Consider the following 24779-nt stretch of genomic DNA (forward strand, 5'->3'; position numbering starts at 1 on the left):
TCCCCTCTATTTGCTTGAATGAATGTGTACATATGTATTTGTGCATCCACGTGTGAAAGACAGAAGACACGGAAGACGGGGGAAATGGAGGATCCGCAGCTTGGATCAAAAAAGGGTGCATAGCAGATGCGATCTTCCTAAAGGATTGCATGCCTTGGTCCCACAGGCAAAGACTTTAAAGATAAAAGCCATTGTAACCACCAGTCAGAACATACTGTTCCCTTTCCAGTGGTCTCTTCCTTCTATTGCTCAAAATTCTATCTTCTAGCAGATCCTTGAACGTCTGTCTGTGCCCTCACTTACAGCTATGGGCTCCTCCCAGCTAGACACACGTCAGACGCATCACCGCCTGGTGACGACCCCACAACTGCCGCCTTTCGGAGTCGGATGTGACTCTGCTGGATTGGAAATCGCAGCCCTCCTACCTGCCCTACACAGAGTCCACTGAACACCTGACACTGCTCCTAGCCAATGTGAAATTGTTCGAAAAGAAAAAGCTCAGCCTAGACCACTCAAGACTCCACCGCTTAAAATGCCCACCTCCCTCCAGAACCCCCACCTCAAACACCAAAAGAGAGGGGCAGCCGTCTACGCAGGCGGGCGGGCAACTGCCTGCTATATCCGATGACAGGGCACTCCTGAGACGCTTGCTGAGTCGCTGCCTTCAAAAGGCCACTGTGGGGTGGACCCACTGCAGCGCTGTGTTTGGCTGGTTTCTGAACTAGGTGGGCGCAGGAGAGTCCTGGGTGGGAACAGAAGCTCACCCAGGGACAGAGACTGTCTCCAAGGCCAGGATTCAGGTGACCAGAAACATAAGTGTCACACAGCCACAGCTCATGCAGGCTGCTGGGAATCCTTCCCTGGGCTACCAAGGCAGGGCTGCGAGAACCACAGGCATCATCCACCTAGCAGCAAACACTTCCACCCAAGTCACTGGGATTCTGTTTCCCAGGACAGTGCTGCCACCTTTTGGAAACCAAATGCTGGACAAATTTAATCATCTTTAGTTAGGAGAGGCCCCATGGGGACAGAGGAGAAGCTACACGTCAGGGAAAATGCATTGTTCGTTTGACTCTCTGAAAAAGCAATCTCCGGAGGGAATTCTTCCCCATCTCCTCCCTGAGTCAACTCCACCAGGCCCCAAGCAGCCCCAGGGGGAGAGCCGGTGTCCCCTGGGGACAGAGTTCTCCGGTGCAGACCCAGAACAGTTCAAGGTCACCTGGCCCTCCTCAGAACAGAAATCACCATGCAACAGGGCTCTCCTGCGCCCACCTAGTGCAGAAACCAGCCAAACTCCAATGCAATTTGTTTACTGTATAACCTGATATATTTTATTATATGCATTTAAAGAGGTCCCATGGGTTTCTTCAACTGCTAATGGAGTTCATGAAACAAAAACATTTAAAACTCTCAATTGAGGGTTTCAGAAGAGTTAAAAAAAAAAAAAAAAAAGCCTCAGAGAGGTTGATGGCAGTAACCAAAGTCACAGCTGGGAAGCCCAGGTCTTTTACAGTGGCCCACATGACCACAGCATCCATAGCTGCTGTCTCCCTCCTCTGGGTGAGGGCACCTTTGGGCTGTACTAGGAATTGAATCTTCATCTCCATTAACTCTTGTATTGCTATACCGGTTAGATATGTAAATATCTTGCCTATCTAACCAGACCAGTAGATGGAGGCTGGAAAAGCAGGTTATACCCAAGTCCTCTGGGAATCTTTATCAGAATATCCATGCCTGCCTGTCCTCCCCAAGCCCATCTCACTCTCCTCGTGGCTGCCGCCCTGTGCCCTTTGACAGTTCTTCCCCGACTTGTCCTGATTTCTTTCCTCTCGGGCCCTGTGAGAGCCACTGAGCAACACAGACAGAATGGCTTTAGAGACACAGAAAGCTATTAGCAGTGGTCGCCTCTTGGGTGGGGAACGAGATGGCTAGGAGGGACTTTTCACCTTTTCTCTTTTGGCCTTTTGACATTTAAACCACATGAATGGATTGCCCAGTTCAAAAAAAAATTGTATTTAAAAAAAAGGCCTTCTGGACAGACTGTAAGCTCCTGAAGGACAAAGTACCTTGCTCTTTTTATTGGTGCCTAGCCCTGTGCTATCCACCCAGTTGGGGGATAAACGAATGATTTATCACATAAATCTGGGCAGGATTGGAATGAGACCCTCTCCCCGAGTCTGGCCAGGAGCCAATGCCCAAAGACAGGGAAAATGGAGCAGAAGCTCTTCAAGGAGAAAATGAACAAGCAGATGTTCTTCGTCCGCTTCACACGTCTGTCTAAGGGCAGCCTCCTCGCTCTTCTGGGGGCGGGGGGGGCGAGAATATGAAAGCAAGAACAGGAGGCCACCGAGGCAGAGGCGTATATCCTCAACAGAAAGGGCCAGCCCCGAAGGAACAAGTCTGGAGGCAGGAGAAGCGGCTGCACACTCAGTCGAGAAGAACGCCTGCTCCTCACTTAGGGGCTTGCTGAACCCCCCGCCCAGTTCTACTGTGAGGCCGCCCTTCTGCCCATACCTGGCGGGTCGGTATAACACAAACACCTGGAGTTGGCCCGGAGTCGGTTCCCCGCTCTATCTCCAATTTAATGTTTGTCGCCTCTAACTTTCATGCTGAAATGTGATCCCTGGCGCTAGAGGTGGGCCCTGGTGGGAGGTGTCTGGGTCACGGGGTTGGATCCCTCATGAAAGGCTTGGTGCCCGTTGTACAGTAATGAGTGAGTTTTCACTGTGAGTTCACGCTGGTTAAGAGTGTGATACCTTCCCCCTCACTCTTTCTTGCTCCTGCTCCTGCCATGTGACATGTTTGCTCCTCTTTCAACTTTTTCCATGACTGGAAGCTTCTAGAGGCCTCACCAAGAGCAGATGCTGGCACTATGCTTCCTGTACAGCCTGCAGAGCCATGAGCCAATTAAACCTCTCTTCTGTATAAATCACCCAGTCTCAGGTATTTCCTTATAATAATGCAAACAGACTAACACAGTCTCTTCCTAGCTGAGCTGCTGCTCCAGTCCTGAAGCTTAGTTTCCACATCTGTAAACTTGAGACTTTGCTCTGAGGGTGACGTTCAGGGAGTTCCTGCATTAAATGACCCACGCTCTACCCAGCAGATGGCAGGTGCTCCGTAAATGTTTTTTTTCCTCCCACTACTGGCAGGGAAGGCAAGTCAAGATCCCTTTCCAGGGTGGTCAAAGAAATGGCCAGAATTTTCAGGATGCTTTATAAGGGAGCCCTCAGCCAGGAAGTGGACCCTCAAAGCAATTACAAGCATGGCCCCATGGACACAGGACAGGAGTTGGATACAAGATGTGGGAACATTCAAGACAGCAACTACATGATACAGGAAGGGAGATGGCTGGAAAAGGAGACCAGGCAGGAGCTGCTGGGAGGCAGCAGGCAGTGATGGAGGGAGGGAAGCGTGGCCCAGAGCCCAGCGTGGTTGCTGGGGGACCAGAGCAGCCCAGCAGGAAGGGAGGCTCCAGCTCTTCCAGCATCCATCAGCTCCCCAGGCCCAGCCCTAATGAAGCCGCCTCCTCTCCCAGCCTGAAGCTTTAATTTCTATTTTCTCTGCTTCTAAGGCTTTCAAGAGCCAAAATGCAAACTCACAGAGGAGAAACCCAGAGATGACTTTTAAAAGTCTGACACTATCCAAAAGGAGGGAAGCAGGTTTCTTTACCAAGGCATAAAGGAGGTCCCCAGGATGCCTCCGCAGAGACACAGGAGGGCAAGCTTTGTCATGCAGACCCCACACTTCAACTCTCCTTCATTCACCTCCACAAATACCTGAGTCCTGCCATACTCCAGGCACCAGGCCAGATGCAAGCTTCTCAGGGAACAGGCCAAGGCAGCCACCACTAGCAGGGTCCTCTTACACAAAGGCTCTTGATAATAACAATGGCCTCCAGGAAGACTTTCCAATGGAAACCCTGGGGAGCCTGGCAAGGCTCTCCAAACCCTAGGGGACATCATGACGGACCAGGAGCTTTTGTTGAGTCTGCTGTGGAGAAATTATAAAACTAGAAGGGACCCAAGGGGACTATCTAGTTCTGGGCAGAAAATCAGTTTCATCTTTATTTTCACCTCGATTAATCCATCAGCTATTACTGCCCGGCTGTAGGAAAAGGATTCGAAGGCTGAGTGTGGGCTGGAAGACAGTAAGGAAGAAGAAAGCTGTGATTAAGTGGCAGCGTCTTCTTGGACGTGGGAAGGGGGGTGACCCTGATCACCTGGATCTAACCCAGTTCTCTGCTCCTTAGTGAAGAATGCGCCCCAGAGAGGCGACAGGCCCACCTGAACCACATGGCCTGTTAGTGGCAGTGCCAAAATCAGGAACTGCATCTTCTCACTCTGAGACCAGTGTGCTTTTTCCACTGCACTCTTCTAAAGAACAACAAAAAGCGAAAGGTACAAATGCAGACTGAGGAAATGGTGCCGTACTGCCAGAGCTGGTTTCAACATCTCCCCAGAAACAGAGATGGGGACATGACAGAGAGTCAAAAGATGGCGGCCAGCCTGCTGCCGCAGGAATATTAAGCAACCCACAGAAACGGACATATGTATTGATGATAAAGGCTTTAGAAAGTCCGGATTTTCTCCCAAGGGTTTTGATTTATTGGCTAAAACTACAGTTTACAAAGGATCACACGTGTGTTCACAGACCAGCTGTAGAGTGGGAAAATAAGGTCCACAGACATTGCCTGTAAACTCCTTGGCTTTGCCTGTGTGACATTTCATTAAGTGGGAAAGCCTGCTTCTCTCTTGATAACCTCCACTCTACAGAGGTAGCAAAGAGTTTTATTTCAGTAACTGCCTCCTAAAATCCCGGACCACACACGCCATTGCCTCCTTCATCGGCCGACTTCCCCTCCAAGGGAAGCTCCATTCGCCCTTTTAAAGGCTGTAAGCTTTTTGACAACAAGGCAGGAGAGCAGCGCTCAAACCACATCTGTGCTGCTTCTGCAGGCACTGTCCCCGGCATCCTGTCCCGGGAAGGCTGCAAAACTCTCCCTCACTACGAGTGGGGGTGCCACTAGCTGCCGTCCCCAGCACTGTTCCAGAGCTAAGGGGCCTGTAACAGGGGAGGAAGAGACGGGATGCACCCAGCCCCGCCAATGAGTCTTGATTTGTCTCTCGGCCATTCTTGGTCACTCCATTTTTCGCATCAGGAATAGGGGGTAATTCTGGCCAATAAGACCTGGGGAAAATCTGTTAGAGGTTCTCAAGCTTTTCTCCCTCTTAAAAAGGGACACAAAGAAGAGGCCACTTTTCTGCCTCTGGATCTTTTGTCTGCAATGTGGCTGCCATTTAGGGACCAAGAGAACTTGGGCTGCCACGACAAGCAACAGATGGCGGCTGCCACAGGGGTCCACAGAGCCACTGAACTGACCTTCTGCCGTTAACCATTCAGTCAACCAGGATGCACCCTCTTTGAGGTGTTTTCTTATGTGCGATAATAACAAATGTTCTTAACCAGACACCCTAACTGGTATATGAAGTGACCGTCATCCTTATTTCACAAAGCAACAAGAAGCACAAAGAACTCAGAAGCCAAGGGGCTGGGTGAGAATGCAGCTCAGTACTGTCCACCCCCGAAGCTCTGCGCCCATCTGCCTCTCCCTCCTGAACCTTCCTGGGCCCTGCATACAGAAGGCGCTTAATGCATGCTTGATTGTTAAAGAACTGGCAGTCTTTCTGCTCGATCCCATGTGAGCTTCCCAGAGTCAGGAAGTGGATCCTCTTGCAAACCAACGCAGCCGCCCACTGGCTCCCCAGCACCTACCAGCAGTCCCCATTTCAACCACGTTTCATAACAGAAACTTCCCACACATCAGAGATGCTCAGCCCACAGCCGGGGGCAGGAAATCTCTTGAAACCTCAACTCCGGTGACCTGGGCCTCCACTTCCAACACAGTGAGATAAGCCCTGCTCTTTCCCTCTCTCTCTCTCTCACTTGGCTGTAATGAAGATGACTTCAGGCTTGTAAAATGCTGGGAAAATCAAAACTAGGGCGGAATGCTCACTGCCCATTGTTGCCAAAGTGGCCAGGTCACCCGCAGACTGTGGCTGCTCCGCCTCTATCCACATTATAGTCTCTAATACTTTAGCTTACTCACATACGACGACCCGTGGAAAGAAAAAGGGAAAAATGAGCACCTGTAGATGTTCAGCCCTTCAGACGAGTGATTAACTGCAACCAGTGGATGAGATGCAACAAGCCTGGAAGATGATAAAGAAACGCAGCTGACGCCGAGAAGTGACTTCACGCCAAAGCCCATGGAACATGTGTCTGTTTCCAAGCTCTGTGCATAGAAGTTGGATCGGAAAAATCATGTGTTTTGTGAACCTGGTTTGAAATCCCGAATCCAGGCAAACTAATTAATTTCCACATTCAGGCTCCTCAGTTGTAGAATAAAGATAAACCAATTATCCTTTCAGGCAAACTGGGCTCAGTGTGCCGAAGGCACTGCGCCAGACCCCACAACAAAGGAGGCAGGCGCATTCCAGGAGGGAAACAGACACAGACGCAGGCACTTCCGACACACTTGACCCTACAGCATGGTTCGTATCCCACCAGGGGTGATGTGGCTCCTGAAGGAAGTGGGGTCTAACCTGAGGAGTGAGTCTGTGTGTGCCCTTCATGCGTCTGCGCAGACAGGAGGAGTGAACGTCAGACAAGCAATGGAGGTAGAAGGAGCCTAGAGTATTAATCCCAGGAACTGAAATAAGCTCAGTGACTGACCTGGGGGATGTGAGGGCAGCTAGTGAGAGATGAGGCTACAGATTGAAAGCATGGCTTTGTTGCACAGAGGAGCCTGTGGGCATCCTCCTAGGACACGGGAGAACACAGAAGGCATGGCTGGGCAGTGAGGGGATCCAACTGGCTGCCCTGTGGAGAATCAACTGCAAGGGGAGAGATGAAAGCAGGTAAGAGATGGTGGGTGGAGGCCTGCACCATTTCCCAGAGAAACTGTCATAATAAGACTGGGGGAATGGGAACAGGTAAGGCTGATATTGAAGAGGTAGAATCAACTGGTAAGAGACAAGGTGTGGGAGAGAAGGTGAAGAAGGAGCCATGTCTGATATTCAGATTCCTGGCTAAACCAACCGGACTCATGCCTCACCCACCAGCTCGTTGGAGGGTTTAGGGAGATGAGAAGCGCCGTGATGAGTTGAGTCTCTGTGTCAGACACTGCATGAACAGCCCAAGGGGAACAAATATCTGCTCACCTGAATTCTAACTCCTGACTCATCCCAGCCATCCTGACTGTACACACTGCAGCTCATCAGTTCTGAGACACATGTTTTTTCCTTTATATTTTCACATCTCTGAAATCAGGATGTCTTAAAATTGATAGGTGGCACAGTTTAATTGGCAGTGTTCGTTCTCAATGGTACATAGAATAATGGTGCCTCTTTCAATGGATGACATCTTGGATTTGAAGAAATACAATAATGCCTATCAGTCTTAGAAGAAAATAGTACTTGAATGACTCTTCTTAGGACTTAAATCCTATCTAGTTCCAAAAAGATCTGAAGTTGCCTTTAAAAATAAAGCTCGGCGCCTGTAATCCCAGCACTTGGGGAGGCTGAGGCAGGCGAATCACAAGGTCAGGAGATCGAGACCATCCTGGCTAACATGTTGAAACCCCATCTCTACTAAAAAAATACAAAAAATTAGCCAGGCATGGTGGTGGGCGCCTGTAGTCCCAGCTACTTGGGAGGCTGAGGCAGGAGAATGGCGCAAACCCGAGAGGCAGAGCTTGCAGTGAGCCGAGATCGCGCCACTGCACTCCAGCCTGGGTGGCAGAGCGAGACTCTGTCTCAAAAAATAGTAATAATAATAAAATAAAATAAAAAAGAAAGCTCGGCCAGGCACAGTGGCTCACACCTGTAATCTCAGCACTTTGGGAGGCCGAGATGGGCAGATCACAAGGTCAGGAGTTCAAGACCAGCCTGGCCAATATGGTGAAACCCCCGTCTCTACTAAAAACGCAAAAATTAGCCAGGTATGGTGGCGCATACCTGTAGTCCCAGCTACTTGGGAGGTTGAGGCAGGAGAATTGCTTGAACCCAGGAAGCAGAGGTGGTAGCGAGCTGAGATCGCATCACTGCACTCCAGCCTGGGCAACAGCAGAGCGAGACTCTGTCTCAAAAAAATTAAAAAATAAAACAATAAAAAATAAAGCTCATCGGACAAGGCGATTTCTGTGAAAAGACTAAAACCACTCCCAAGGACAAGTATTGAAGGATCCCCAGCACACCCTTCTCTACAGGAAGCCACCTTTACACTGTGAAAGGAAGCAACAGAAGTCAGACAAGCTTCCAGGGACTCACTAAAACCAAGACCAGGAGACAAAATAATTTAGAAAAAAAATAATAAATTGGCAGAATTTCAGATAGCACAGAGATGAGTGTGGCCTGAGGGTTTCAGGAAAGACATCTTTTAAAAAGAGTGGATTTGGTGGGGCCTTGAGTTTGACAGCTTTGCTTCCCATAGAGAATATGGGGACCAGGACAAGGCCCATGAAGGTCTTACTGACATTGCTTAAGGGCTCCATACATCTTTACTTAAGAATCAAATCAACGTCTCCTGCCACAAACAAAACATGTACAAAGAACAGCCTGTGTGCTTTGCAGACTTCTCCATAGCCCAGCTACACGTCTGGATCAGCACTTATTTTGGCGAACACAGGTTGCTGCTATCGGCAAGAACCAGAGCCCCGCCGGCTTTCACTGAAGGCGTCAGTCGCTCCACGGTGGAGTCAGAATGGTGACTGCACAGGTGCCTACCTCCTCCATGGGAGAGGAAAACAAGAGCTCAGGCAGAACATCATGCTGCACGTCAGAAACTCCAAGGACTTCGTCTCCCTCCTGCAGCTCCGCAGCTCCCTGTCTGGCTCTCAGCAAGCTGCACCACACCTTCCCTCCCTGGGAGCTCTGGCGCTTGCCAGGCTCGCTAGCCAGGCTCTATACTTATTGGTGTAGAGTGGCAACACTAATAGCCACAATGAGTGAGAACTTGCCACATGCCAGGCACCACTATACATGCCCTGTTTATATTCTCTCACTGAGTTCTCACGGTAACAACGATCCCATTTTGCTAATCAAAGAAATACTGGGTTGTGAAGGTAGGAAAAGGTGCCCCTGTATCTTGGTTTAAAGAAAAAGATCTTTGGGTAAGCTGGTTAGGAGGTGGCACAGTAGCATTTATTATGTTATTCCTTACACCCTCCCTCTGTTTCTACCACAAATTGTTTTGATTTTTAAAATGAGCCTGAAGTTTACCACCCTGAACTTGGCCTAAAAATGCCTCCACTTGCCAATACCAGGAGACCAGCATAGAGGCACTGCCAGCCCCTCCCACCCCAGACCTTGGGATGCCCTAGTTTATTGGGATCACTTACACCTGCCCTGGAAGGAGAAACACAGCAAAAAGAGAATCAGCGACAGGACCAGAATCAGGAAACTCATGTTCTCCAAGTACCTGTGGACAGAAGTCTTCGTTGTTAGGCACAAACGGTTTACTAAAAATAATGATTCCAGTGCTGAGTAAAGCACAAAGACAAATGGGATGATTTTCAAACCCGCTGCTAGCCATCGGGAAATTGATCAGGCAGGAAGGAAGCCCAGTTCAAACTTCCTTTTTTTCCAAGAAAGACATGGCTCCTCAAATCTTTCTCCTTGAGAAACTCCTAAATAAAAGTTAAAGGACCAGGAGCAGAACAAGATGGCTGAATGGAAGCCTCCCGTGATTGTCCTCCCCGCAGGAACACCAAAGTAAACTATCTATACAAAAAAGCACCTTCATTAGAACCAAAAATCAGGTGAGCAATCACAGTACCTGGTTTTCACGTCATTTTGCTGAAAGAGGCACTGAAGAGGGTAGGAAAGGCAGTGTTGAATTGCCAACACCACCCCTCCCCTATCTCTGGGCAGCAGCCATGTGGCACAGAGGGAAAAGCTGTGTGCTGTGGGAGGGAGGGCACAGCAACTGTGGGATTTTGCATTGGAACTCAGTGCTGCCAACACTGGGCAGAACTCAGCCAACGCCCAGTGGCTGAGACCAGCTAGTGGCTAGGCCAGCCCTAGCCAGAGGAGAATCACCCATCCCAGTGGTCAGAACTGAGTTTTGGCAAGCCTCGTCACCATGGGCTAAAGTGCTTTGGTGTTCTAAATAAACTAGAAAGGCAGTCTAGGCCACGAGGACTGCAGCTCCTAGGCAAGTCCTAGAGCTTTGCTGGGCTCAGAGCCAGTGGATTTGGGGGGTGGGTACATGACCTACTGAGACACCAGCCAGGGTGGCAAAGGGAGTGCTGGCTCCAACCCTCCCCCAACTCCAAGCAGCACAGCATGCAGCTCCAAAAGAGATCCCTTCCTTCTGCTTGAGAGGAGAAGGAAGAGGAAAAAGGACTTTGTACTGTAACCAGAATGCCAGCTCGGCCACAGCAGGATAGGGCAACAGGCAGAGTTGGGAGGCCCCCACTGCAGGCCCTAGCTGCCAGACATTTCTAGACACACACTGGGCCAGAAAGTAACCTGCTGCCTTAAGGGAAAGATGCAGTTGTGATGGGATTCTTGTTCTTCTGACTAAAGAGCCCTGGGTCCTGCATGATCAGCAGCGGTAACCAAGCAATCCATGCCATGAGCCTTGGGTGAGACTGAGACATGCTCACCCAGCTGTGGTCAGGTGTGACTCGGCACTTTCACAGCTGTGCTGGCTACGAGGAGAGATTCCTTCTGCTTGAGAAAAGCAGAGAGAAGAGTAAAGAGGACTTTGTCTTGCAGCTTAGGTACCAGCTAAGCACAGTGGGGCAGAGCACCAAGCAGGCCCTTCAAGTCTCCAATTCCAGGAGAACTGGATGGCATTTCTGGACCTACCCAGGCCCACAAGGGACCCCACTGCCCTGAAGGGTGAGTCTCAAACCTGCCAGCGTTCACCACAAGCTGACTGAAGAGCCCCTGGCCTTAAGTGAATATGGGCGGTAGCCTGCCAGTGCTTCTTGTGGGCCTGTGGTGCTGGTGGACACGGGTGGGAATCCTCTGCCTGGGAAAACGAGAGGGAAGAGTAAAGGGACTTTGTCCCGTGGTTTGAATGCCAATTCAGCCACAGTAGAATAGAGCACCACATAGATTTCTAAGGTTTCCAACTCCAGGCCCTGATTCCTGGACAGCATCTCTGGACCCACCTGGGGCCCCAGGGAACTCACCTTGTGTCTGAGGGGAAGGACACAAGCCTGGCTGGCTTCCCCACCTGCTGATTATACAGCCCTAGGGCCTTGAGCAAACATAGGCAGTAGCCAGGTAGCGGTTACTACACGCTTTGGGCAAGACCCAGAGCTGTGGTGGCTTCAGTTCTGACCAGAGAAGTCCCAGTGGTGGTGGCCACACAGTTGCTTGTGTCACCTCTCCCCCAGCTCCAGACAGCTCAGCATAGACAGCAACTCAGTTTGTTTTGGAGAAAGTAAGGAAAGAGAACAAGAGTCTCTGCCTGTGATGCACAGAATTCTTCCGTATCTTATACAAGACCACCAAGGTGGTACCTCTACAAGTCTATAAGATCCACAAAGTTACTGGGCTTTGGGTGTCCTCTAATGCAGATACAGCTGCAGTGACAAAAAACTTGGATGACAACACCCAAATACCTTTGAATACCTGGAAAGTCTTCCTAAGAAGGATGGGTACAAACAAGCCCAGATTTCAAAAACTGCAATAAATACTTAAATCTTCAAAGCCCAGATACTGACAAACATACACAAGCATCAAGACAATCCAGAAAAACATGACTTCACCAAACAAACTAAATTGGGCAACAGAGACCAATCCTGGAGAGACAAATATGTGACCTTTCAAACAGAAAATTCAAAATAACTGTTTTGAGGAAACTCAAAGAAATTCAAGATAGCACTGACAGGAATTTGGCATTCTATCAGGTAAATTTAACAGAGATTGCAATAATTTAAAAGATTCAAAAAGAAATTCCAGAGTTGAAAAACACAATTGACATACTGAAGAACACATCAGAGTCTCTTAATAGCAGAATTAAGCAGCAGAAATAATTAGTGAGCTTGAAGACAGGATTTTTGAAAATATATCAGAGGAGACAAAAGAAAAAAAGAATGAAATACACCTACAAGATCTAGAAAATAGTCTCAAAAGAGCAAATCTAAGAGTTATTGGCCTTAAAGAGGAAGGAGAGGAAAAATGGGGGTAGAAAGTTTATTCAAAGGGATAACAGCAGATAACTTCCCAAACCTAGAGCAAGATAGCAATACCTAAGTACCAGAAGGTTATAGAACACCCAGCAGATTTAACTCAGAGAAGACTATCTCAAGGCATTTAATAAGCAAATTCCCAAAAATCAAGGATAAAGAAAGGATCCTAAAAGCAGCAAGAAACTAACTGCATACAATGGAGCTCCAATATGTTTGGCAGCAGACTTTTCAGCAGAAGTCTTAAAGGCCAGGAGAGTGGCATGACATATTTAAAGTGCTGAAGGAAAAAATCATTTACACTAGAATAGGATATTCAGCAAAAATATCCTTCAAACATGAAGGAGAAATACAGACTTTCTCAGACAAAAAAAAAAAAAAGCTGAAGGACTTTATCAACACCAGATCTGTCCTACAAGAAATGCTAAAGAGAGTACTTCAATCAGAAAGGATATTAATGAGCAATAAGAAATCATCTGAAACTCCAAAATGTAATAGTAAGAATACAGAAAAAGCACAAACTATTATAACACTGTCACTGTGGTATGTAAACTACTCATATCTTAAGCAGAAAGACAAAAAGATGAACCAATTACAAATAATAACTACAGGGCTGGGCGCAGTGGCTCATGCCCGTAATCCCAACACTTTGGGAGGCCGAAGCAGGCGAATCACCTGAGGTCAGAAATTCGAGACCAGCCTGCTCAACATGGCGAAACCTCCCCCCACCCAACCCAGTCTCTACTAAAAATACAAAAAATTAGCCAGGCATGGTGGCGGACACCTGTAATCCCAACTACTCAGGAGGCTGAGGCAAGAAGAATCACTTGAACCCAGGAGGTGGAGGTTGCAGTGAGATGAGATTGCACCACTGCACTCCAGCATGGGTGACAAGAGCAAAACTCTATCTTAAAAATAAATAAATAAATCAAAACTACAAAAACTTTTCAAGATATAGACTGTACTATAAGATATAAATAGGAAAAAAAAGGAAAAAGTTAAGCAGGGGGACAAAGTTAAGGTGTGGAGTTTGTATTTATTTTCTTTTTGCTTATTTGTTTATGCTAGCAGTGTTAAGTTGTTACCAGCTTAAAATAATGGGTTACAATAATGGGATAGTATTTGCAAGCCTCATGGCAACCTCAAACACAAAACTTACAACAGATACACAAAAAATAGAAAGCAAGAAATTAAATCATATCACCAGAGAAAATCACCTAAAAGGAAGACAGGAAGCAAAGAAAGAAGACCACAAAACAAATAATAAAATGGCAAGAGTAAATCCTTATTTATCAATAGTAATTGAATATAACTAAACTCTCCAATCAAAAGATATACACTGGCTAAATGGATTAAAAACAAAATAAAAACAAGACCCAATGATCTGTTGCTTACAAGAAACACCCTTCACCTATAAAGACACATATAGACTGAAAATAAAGGGATGGAAAAAGATAGCCCATGCAAATCGCAGCCAAAAAAATGCAGGAGTAACTATATTTATATCAGACAAAATAGATTTCAAGACAAAAACTATAAGAAGAGACAAAGAAGGTTACTATATAATGATAAAGGGGTCAATTCAGCAAGAGGATATAACAATTGTAAATATTTATGTACCCAACACTGGAGCACCCAGATATATAAAGTAAATATCATTAACGCTAAAGAGAGAGATAGGCCCCCAATGCAGTAATACCTGGAGACATCAACACCTAACTTTCAGCATTTGACAGGTCATCCAGACAGAAAATCAACACCAGACTTAATCTGCACTACAGACCAAACGAGTCTAATAGATATATACAGAACATTTCATCCAATAACTGAAGAATACACATTCTTTTCCTCAGTACATGGATCATTTGCAAGGATAGACCATATGTTAGGCCACAGAACAAGTTTCCAAACATCCAAAACATTGAAATAATATCAAGTATCTCCTCTGACCACAGTGGAATATAAAAACTACATAGCAATAACAAGGGAAATTTTTGAAACTATGCAAATACATGGAAATTAAACAACATGCTCCTGAATGACCAGTGAGTCAATGAAGATGCTAGGAAAGAAATTGAAAAATTTATTGAAACAAATGATAACAGAAACACAACAGCAAAACCTATGGAGTACATCAAAAGCACTAGTAAGAGTAAGTTTATAGCTGTACATATGTCAAAAAAGTAGAAAACTTTCAAACAAACAGTCTAACAATGCATCTTAAAGAACTAGAAAATCAAGATCAAACCAAACCCAAAGTTAGTGGAAGAAAAGAAATAATAATGATTAGAATAAAAATAAATTAAAATGAGGAAAACAATACAAGAGATTAATGAAACAAGTTTGTTTTTGAAAAAAGATAAATGAAGTTGACAAACCTTTAGCCAGACTAAGAAAAAAAGAGAAGACCCAAATAAATAAAATCAAACATGAGAAAGGAGACATTACATTAATACTACAGAAATTCAAAGGATCATTAGAGGCTACTATGAGTAACTATACACCAATAAATTGGAAAACCCTAGAAGAAATGAATAAATTCCTAGACACAAAACCTACCAAGATTGTACCATGAAGAAATCCAAAACCTGATCAAACCAATAACAAGTAATGGGATCAAAGCCAAAATAAAGTCTCCCAGAAAAGAAAAGCCAAAAAATACCTCATGGCTTCAGTGCTGAATGTTAGCAAACATTTAAAAAAGAATGAATACCAATCCTACTCAAACTATTCCAAAAAACAGAGGAGGAGGGAATACTTTCAAACTCATTCTACAAGGCCAGTATTACCCTGATACCAAAACCAGACAAAGACACATCAAAAAAAAAGAAAACTATAGGCCAGTATCCCTGCTGAACAGTGACGCAAAAATCCTCAACAAAATACTAACAAAATGAATTCAACAATACATTAAAAAGATCAATTAATCGTGACCAAGTGAGATTTATCCCAGGGATGCAAGGATGGTTCAACATATACAAATCAGTGTGACACATTATATCAACAAAATGAAGGATAAAAACCATTTGATTATTTCAACTGATGTTGAAAAAGCATCTGATAAAATTCAACATCCATTCAAGATAAAAAACTGCACATAGAAGGAACATAGCTCCACAATAAAAGCCATATATGATAGACCCACCAGCTAGTATCATACTGAATGAGGAAAAACTGAAAGCCTTTCCTCTAGGATCTGGAACACAATAAGGATGCCCACTTTCACCACTGTTATTCACCATAGTACTGGAAGTCCTAGCTAGGGCAATCAGACAAGAGAAAGAATAAAGGCATTAAAATTGGAAAGGAAGAAGTCAAATGATCCTTGTTTGCAGAAAACATGATCTTATATTCGGAAAAACTTAAAGACTCCACCAAAAAACTATTAGAACCAATAAACAAATTAACTAAAGTTGCAGAATGTAAAATCAACATACAAAAATCAGTAGCATGTCTATATGACGACAGAGAACAATCTGAAAAAGAAATCAAGGAAGTAATTCCATTTACAATAGCTACAAATAAAAGTAAATATCTACAAATTAACTTAACCAAAGAAGTGAAAAATCTCTACAATGAAAACTATAAAACACTGATGAAAGAAATTGAAGAGGACACACAAAAAAAACATGGAAAGATATTCCATGTTCATGGATCAGAAGAATAAATATTGTTAAAATGTCCATACTACTCAAAGTAACCTATACTTTGTAGAGATTTAATGCAATCCCTACAAAATACCAATGATGTTCTTCACAGCAATAGAAACAAACTACCCTAAAATGTATGTGGAACCACAAAAGATGCAGAATAGCCAAAGCTAGCTTGAGCAAAAAGAACAAAGCTGGATGAATCACATTACCTGACTTTCAAATTATACTGCAGAGCTAAAGTCATTAAAACAGTATGGTAATGGCATATAAACAAAAATATAGACCAATGGAATAGGATGGATAATCCAGAAATAAATCCATACATCTACAGTGAACTCATTTTCAATAAAGGTGCCAAGAGCATACATTGCAGAAAGAACAGCCTCTTCAATAAATGGTACTGGGAAAACTGGATATCCCTATGCAGAAGAATGAAACTAGACTCTCTCTCACCATATACAAAAATCAAATCAAAACGGATTAAAGACTTAAATCTAAGACTTCAAACTATGAAACTACTACAAGAAAACATGAAGGAAACTCTCTAGGACATTGAACCGGGCAAAGATTTCTTAAGTAACATGCCACAAACACAAACTACTAAAGCAAAAATGGACAAATGGAATCATATCAAGTTAAAAACTTCTGCACAGCAATGAAACAATCAACAAAATGAAAAGACAACTCACAGAATGGGAGAAAATATTTGTACACTATCCATGTGACAAGAGATTAATAACCAGAATATAAAAGGGGCTCAAACAACTCTGTAGGAAAAGAAGTCTAATAATCTTATTTAAAATGGGCAAAAGATCTAAATACACATTTCTCAAAAGATGACATGCAAATGCCACACAGGCATATGAAAAGGTGCTCAACATCATTGATCATCAGGGAAATGCAAATCAATACTACAATGAGTTATCACCTCACCCTGGTTAAAATGGCTTTTAACCAAAAGGCAATCAAAACTGCTGATAAGAATGTGGAAAAAAGGGAATGCCTGTACATTGTTGGTTGAAATGTAATGTAAATTAGTACACTATGAAGAACAATTTGGAGATTCCTCAAAAAACTAAAAAAAGAGCTACCATACTATCCAGCAATCCAACTGCTGGATATATACCCAAAAGAAAGGAAATCAGTACACTGAGGAGCTATCTGCACTCCTACATTTATTGCAGGACTAGTCACAATAGTCAGATTTTGGAAACAACCTAATCCTCAACAGATGAATAAAGAAAATGTGGTAAATATATACGATAGGCTACTATTTAGCTAAAAAAGGAATAAGATCCTGGGCCGGGCACAGTGGTTCATGCCTGTAATCCCAGCACTTTGAGAGGCTGAGGCAGGTGGATCATGAGGTCAGGAGTTCAAGACCAGCCTGGCCAATATGGTGAAACCTCATCTCTACTAAAAATACAAAAATTAGCCAGGTTTGGTGGCGGGCGCCTGCAATCCCAGCTACTCGGGAAGCAGAGGCAGGAGAACTGCTTCAACCCGGGAGGCGGAGGTTGCAGTGAGCCAAGATTATACCACTGCACTCCAGCCTGGGTGACACAGCAAGACTCTGTCTCAAAAAAGAAAAAAAGGTAAGATTCTGTCTTTTGCAACAACAGGGATGGAACTGGAGGTCATTATGTTAAGTGAAATAAACCAGGCACAGAAAGATAAACTTCACATATTCTTATTTGTTGAACTAAAAATTAAAATGATTAACCTCAAGGAGATAGAAAGTAGAGGGATGGTTACCAGAGGCTGGGAAGGGTAGTGGAAGAGTGGTAGAGGGATGTGAGGATAGTTAATGGGTACAATAAAAATAGAAAGAATAAGATCTAGTATTTGATAGCATAACTTTAGGATACCTAAAGAATGAATAAAATCTAGTACTTGATAGCATAATTTTAGGATACCTAAAGTCAATAATAACTTAATAGAACCTTTTTTTTTTTTTTTTTTTTTTTTGAGACAGAGTCTTGCTCTAAGGCCCAGGCTGGAGTGCAGTGGAGCGATCTCAGCTCACTGCAAGCTCTGCCTCCCGGATTCACACCATTCTCCTCCCTCAGCCTTCCAAGTAGCTGGGATTACAGGCACCCGCCACCATGCCCGGCTAATTTTTTTGTATTTTTTAGTAGAGACAGGGTTCACCGTGTTAGCCAGGATGGTCTCGATCTCCTGACCTCATGATCCACCTGCCTCGGCCTCCCAAAGTGCTGGGATTACAGGCGTGAGCCACCACACCCGGCCTAATTGTACATTTTTAAATAACTAAAACTGTATAATTGGATTGCTTGTAACACAAGGGATAAATGCCTGAGGTGATGGATACCCCATTTTCCATGATGTGATTATTATACATTGTATGCCTGTATCAAAACCTCTCATGAGATATATTTTCCCATTAAAAAAATTCCTCATTAATATGTCATAAATCCCATAAATATATGTGTGTGTGTGTATATATATATATTCAGTGTAATTTTAAAACATTTAAAATAATTATGAAGATTTATCATTGTCATAACATTGCATTAATATACTGGTTTCATATATAATTTATTTAATTTGGAATTCCTAATAAAGAACCAAATTTCTCATTCCTGTATGTGCATAGAAAAATGTAATCTGCTTTACCAAAATTCCCTTTACAATATGACGAAGAATAAAAGTGGGATGTGCCTTTATGGTAACACCCTCCTGAATCCCCAAATAGCCAGGAAAGCACAACATAGCACGGTCTCTGGAAAACAGCCAGGACCGAGGCCCAGGACTCAGGGGAAGGAGCTGACAGGTGTGCGCACTCCAGAGTCCACTCACTTCCAGACATTCAGCCAGCAGAAAGCCTTAAGAGATCATCTAGTCCAACTATCTCACCCACAGCTGGGGAAACTGAGCCCAAGGGCAGAAATAGCTTACCAAGTCGACCTAAGTTATTGACCAGGAATAAACTTACCAGACCCTAGGAAATTAGAAGCAACAAGCTGGTGGCAGAAGTGGGGTGGGCTGTGGCTTTTATACTTATGGTAGTGACAAATGGCAACTGACCACGGAAGACAAGGTAAACAAATGAAAAGAGCGTATTACAGAATAATGAAAGAGCTTATTAAACACAAAAATGAAAGAGCTTATCACACGAATCCGAGTCACTATGAAAAAGACTCAATAAATTTGTTATTCTCCATTTTAAAAAAGTACGTGATATATCTTAGAATGGTTTCCATCAAGAATGCTAAGATCTGCACAGAGATTGCATTCAAAGGGGTCAGCTCCAGGTATCCGGAAGGTTAATTTCTGTGGAATGCCTTCCTGCCCAGCACAGGCTTGTTTTTTCAAGGACAAAGTTTGTTTTTGACATGTGCACACATTTCATAGACAATAAAGCTAATATTCTGATTTTTGAGGCCTAAAATAACTTGTATGCAGATGACAAGTTATCTAAATGACCTGAAATAAAAGTGACTGTAAATAAGTCCTCAGGAATGTACAGTTCTTAAGCATCACGAACTGCCACTCCCCAAGTCAGGCATATATCAACAACACCTTATCAATCCCAACGATGTTATGGGAGTCCAAAGACAGGCAGACGACATGGACAAGAATTTATTACTCCGGCATGAAGTAACAAGCATGTTAGCTTTACTGAGCTCCATGCCAGGAGCAGAAGTCTTCCCTTCCCGCGCCTGTCCTCCCCTCCCCTATAGTTCACCTTTTCCTCCTAGCTGGCTAACAAGAGCGAAGTGATTCTGTGATAAGATTCCTCTTTGGTTTCTAGTCCTTGTATTTATTCTTTATCATGCTTCTGGTGGCACCACTCCCCGGGGCATCCCTTCCCCCATTACCACTAAAAGTAACAGGACTCCCGAATCCAAGTGATCTCATCCCCGTGTCCAGGCACCTCTAGGTGAGCAGGCCTCGCCATGCACATGTACCTGCTCAGGACAGTTTCTATTCCATGATTCACCCACCAGGTATCCTCCCCAGGATCTCAGGTTCATGCTTCGGCCTTTACATTCTGTGCTATCATTTTAATGACTTTTACATGATTTAGAGGAAAGAACAGGAGAGCTTTGGAGCCAGAAAATCCTGGGTTGAATCCCAGCACCAGCATCCAGATTGAGCTCTGTGTCTGGGAACAAGTTATTTCTCCTTCCTGAGCCTTGGTGCCATTAAGTGTAAAAGGAGACGGCTGTGCAGAGTCAAGGAAAGGCTGCATATAAAGTGCCTGGCACAGAGTAGGTGCTCTGCGGATGCTCCTTTCCTTACCCTCCCACGCCCCGACTCCCTCTTCCTCCAGTCAGAACTGTTGGCTCTGGCTTCTTTCTCTCGGGAATGGTTTTCTCCCATCTCTTGTCGCCGACCCTCCTCATATGCTTCCTTTTGGCAAGAGCTTCTACACCTGAATCATGAAGAGTGTTTAAAAACCTGTATCGAGAAATGTGATTATAGAGCATTGCCAAACTGTGCTTCTTGAAATAGAAATAACGAGACTACAAAACGCAGCTAAGCTAGAGAGGGCTGCGTGAGACTGAGGGAGCAGAGAAGACGCTCTGGATACCCCCTGCTTCCCTTTTCCCCTTCCCCAGTGACACCAGATTTAGCAAATGAAAATGTAAGACACTCAAATTTTCATTTCAGATAAATATCAAATATGTTTCTAGTGTGTCCCGACAATTGCAGTTGAGAAGAAAAATGGCACTGTAGCAAAGATAAGCTGTAGAGAAAGGAAAATAAATCATGACTGCCAGAGACAGAGGCAGCTGTCCCTTCTACCTGGTGCTACCAGACAGAACTTCAAATTCTCTGACCAAAAGGGAACCCCTGGCGGAGTCAGAGCTTTGTGTGATTGCGGAGTCCTAGAAAGTGCCAGTAGGCAGTAAACACACAGCCATGCTCCTTCAGCTCCAGTAAGCATGGTGGTTACTGGAGAGGGGCTTGGGACTTGAAGATGGCAGCTGCCCAGGCACCCTCAATAAAATCCACCCACCTAATGTTATGTGGGTTTTATCATATTTTTTATTAATTTTAAACATAATTTTGTGGAATGAGCACATATTTAATATTCCATATAATCTTTAAAGTGTTGCAAAAGATGACATAAGCCAGTCATACTTAAATACAAGTGAATTTTCTCTTAATTTATTTGGATTTGAATTTTTGCTTTAAAAGAATAAAGGGGAATAAAATTTCACAGGAAAATGCACACATTACTGTACAAACTGAAATATCATCCCCGCTGAATTATTGCAATAACTTCTCAACTGGACTCCCTGCTGCTGCCCATCCAGTCTCTTCTCAACTCAGCAGCCAGAATGATCCTTCTAAAAACTACATCAGATGACGCCGCTTCCCTGCCCAGAACCCTCCACTGGCTCTCAGTAAGTGTGAGCCTCGCCAGTGGCCTTCAAGGTCCTGTGGGTCTTGGTGCCCCATCCCTTTCAGCCCCTCCAACTCTCCTCTCCTGCCCTCCCCTCGCTCACTGGGCACCGGCCACCCTGGCCACTGCCCAGAGCCTCCTGCCCAGATGTTCCTGTGCCTTCCCTCCCCTCCTGCAGGGCTTTGTCCTAATGCCAGCTTCTCCATGACACCTTCTCTGGCCACTTTCTAGGTTCATAGCCCCCATTCCTAGCACATCCTAGCCCCTCTCACTGTTGCCGATTCCCATCAACCTACTGCACATTTTACTTTAGTTGTATATTTGGTGTCTCTCCTCACTGGAATGCAAGGCAGACATTTGGGCATTTTGCTCTCTGCGGCCTCCCCAGAGTGTAGAATAGTACGTGGCACATAGGATGCACTTGATACAATTATTTTTTGAATATTGAATAAACATAAGGTAAGAATAATGATGACTCATACTGTGGTAAGATGTATTTACCGAAAGCCAAACAATGAATAAATGTGCGGTTTTCTTTAAGACTTCAAAAACTAAAAACAGCTCTTCTTTTCGAGCTTTTTTATGCACCTCTCACTTGCTTTCTTCTTTTTTCATCAGAAAATTGTAGAGTCAGAAGGGGGTCATGACTTCCTGGTTCTAAAATTAATATTCAAAAGTGCAGGACAGAGCATTTTCACCGTTGGCATTTTACAAATCATGTGATTGAAGGAAGTACATATTTGCCTGAAGTAGCATCCTTTGAAAGTGCTTCCCAAGTCTCCCCGCCTCAGGCTAAGAACAGTCAAGCAATTCCAGACTAAAGAATGTGCTCCTCATGAAATTTCAGCATAAGTGCATTCAATACACGTTTATTGATCAGCAGAGATCAAATCTGTCGCCCTTTTAACAAAGGTCCAACTGAATGACCTTTCAATGTGAGATGTGTCAAAATCCAAAATGCCAAACAGAAGTCTCCTTACCTCTCGGCAGAGTCTCTGATGAGCTGCTGCAAATCCACCTCCTGCTTCCTCAGGGTTCCAAACGAAGACTGGCTCTCCACACGGCTGCTGCCCCCCAGGTTCAGCTTGACCTTCCCCAGTGCGGTCTCCAGGGTTCCACTCACGTGGTTTGCAAACTTGCCCTCGTATCTCACAAAGTCTGACTCCACGACCACTGGAATGGAGGAGACGAGCAGAGGAAGCTGATGATGATAAGGCCACCAAGGTGTCTTGGGTCACTTAGCTTTCCAAGCCTGTGCAGAGCCCTGGAAAGCAGGAGGCTAAGCTGGCAGCCACGCTGTGTGTATGGGCAAGAAAATGGGGCAGCACATGCGTGTGTGTGTATATGTGTGTGCATGTGTATGTGTCTGTGTGCGTATGTGTATGTTTGTGCATGTGTATGTGTCTATGTGCATATATGTATGTGTGTGAATGTGTGCGTATGTGCATGTGTGCGTATGTGTGTGTGCACATGTGTCTGTGTGTATGTGTGTGTGCGTATGTGTGTCTGCATATGTGTCTGCGTATGTGTATGTGTCTGCGTATGTGTGTCTGCATATGTGTATGTATGTGTGTATATGTATGTACATGTGTGTATGTGTCTGTGTGTATATGTGTGCATGTGTGCGTGTGTATGTGTATATGTATGTCTGTATGTTTGTGTATGTATGTGTGTGTGTGCGTGTCTGTGTATGTACCTGTGTATATGTATGTGTGTCCGTGTATGTGTGTATGTGTGTGTATGCGTGCGTGTATGTGTTTGTGTATGTGTGCGCATGCGTGCGTGTGTGCATATGTCTGTGTGTGTGTGCGTGTGTGTGTGTGTGTGTGTGTGTGTGGACTGCGGGCGCACAGTGCACCAGTGACCAGGGCTCCACTAGAGGTTTTTCTCTTTCATTGGTTTTCAACCCCAATATGTATAGAAAGGTTCACAGAAAGGACTAATGAATAAAGTGAGAGCCTGTTTAACCACTATCCAGGTGGATCAATAGGCCATTTTAAATGTGTACTTTTCCAAGGTGAAGACGGAAAGGGACCAGACAAAGAAGACACCTGAACAGAGCGAGAACAGCAGCCCCTATTCTGGATGCAGCACGAGAGGACGGCCTTCCTTGGACACCTAGGCCTGTCCAGGGGCATCTTGTCTACCCACCCAACAGTCTTGGAAAACAATCCCCTGGCCCTATTACCATCTCCAATCAAATTATTCCCTTCCCATATTTATGATTCTATCTCTGACCTCTACCCAGTCATTCAATTCCTTATCATGCAATTCCTTATCTCTGACTTCCTGATAAGGTCAGTGGACATGCCTTTTTTAAAATGAAAGATGTCTGATCTCATATCTGACCTGTCAGCCTTCTCAAATCGCCAGGTTTCTACTATTCTCATTTTTAATCCAAACAAAAACCACCCTAAAAATAGTCTCTGTATGGTGGCTCACATTTGTAATCCAGCAACTTAGGAGGCTGAGGCAGGAGGATCCCTTGAGGTCAGAAGTTCAAGACCAACCTGGGCAACACCAGCTACCCTCGAGGCTGAGGTGAGAGGATCACCTGAACCCAGGAGTACAAAGTGACAAGTTAGCAATGATCATGCCACTGCATGCCAATCTGGGTGACAGAGCAACACCTTATCTCTAAGAAAATATAAAAGTTATAAAAAATAAAAAAAATAATTTTAAAAATAGTCTCTATCATCACCATTTGTTAAGGAGACATTAACAGTCCACTAGGAACTTCACACTTGGCCTTTTCCATTGTCCTGACCCAAGGCTCTCCTGGGTTCCCAGCTCTACTTCACAAGGTATTCAAACCCACCTGCACTCTGAAAGGCTTCTTTCCATCCACTCACTGCCCCAACACCCAAACTTCACCTACACTTCTTCCACTGCAAACAAGAAAACCCACTCCTCAACCAGGGTTAATCAGAAGCAATTACCACTCAATCACCTTTGAAATTTATAAAACAGAGAATCATCTCTCATACCACCAGCCCAAAAATAAGAATGGTGTAAAAATGTATCCTATCCAGGGCCTTCTTTTGTTAATATCTCATGGAAAACAAACACTTTGGGCAATGCCTTGTGAAGAAGGGCAGGGCAGAAATAAAGAGATTAGGATTACATCCCTACTCTAATATTACTAACTAGGAGAATTTGGGTAATGTTCATTTCCCTGAACCTCAGACTTTCATGTGCAATCTGGAGATAATTAATGATACCTACCTGATGGGTTCTGCTGCAAGTTGATGTATGTAAAGCATGTAAGATAGAGTCTCACACATAGCAAAGGCTCAATCTCTCCACTGTGTTTAGGCCAGAGAAATAGCATTTTCTGATAAACAGGACAGTCCTAGGTTCTACAAAGTACAGCAAAGACAGAAATTCCATCTTCAGGACACAGGTCTGGTCTTGGGCTTATTACCGCTCCTGGAAACCCTGTCCCCAAGACAGGATCCACAGCAGGAAGGAACAGTCACCATTTGTCTGTGAGTTCTGAAAAGCCACTGTAGACACACATCCAAAGAAGATGTCATTTGTGCAT

The 24779-nt window shown here is 44.5% G+C and overlaps 1 protein-coding gene across 2 annotated transcripts in view; it reads right to left on the bottom strand.

The window, feature by feature from the left end:
* Positions 1 to 24779, bottom strand: part of DFNA5 (deafness, autosomal dominant 5) — an 89341-nt gene that overhangs the window by 23588 nt on the left and 40974 nt on the right. For both annotated transcript variants that reach the window (XM_011970606.1, XM_011970615.1), the window contains one exon: positions 22216 to 22408. In XM_011970606.1, coding sequence (XP_011825996.1) covers positions 22216 to 22408 — 193 coding nt within the window. The remainder of the gene's footprint in view (positions 1 to 22215; positions 22409 to 24779) is intronic.

Source organism: Mandrillus leucophaeus, unplaced genomic scaffold, assembly GCF_000951045.1.
Source record: "Mandrillus leucophaeus isolate KB7577 unplaced genomic scaffold, Mleu.le_1.0 Scaffold1207, whole genome shotgun sequence".
Classification (NCBI taxonomy): Eukaryota; Metazoa; Chordata; class Mammalia; order Primates; family Cercopithecidae; genus Mandrillus; species Mandrillus leucophaeus.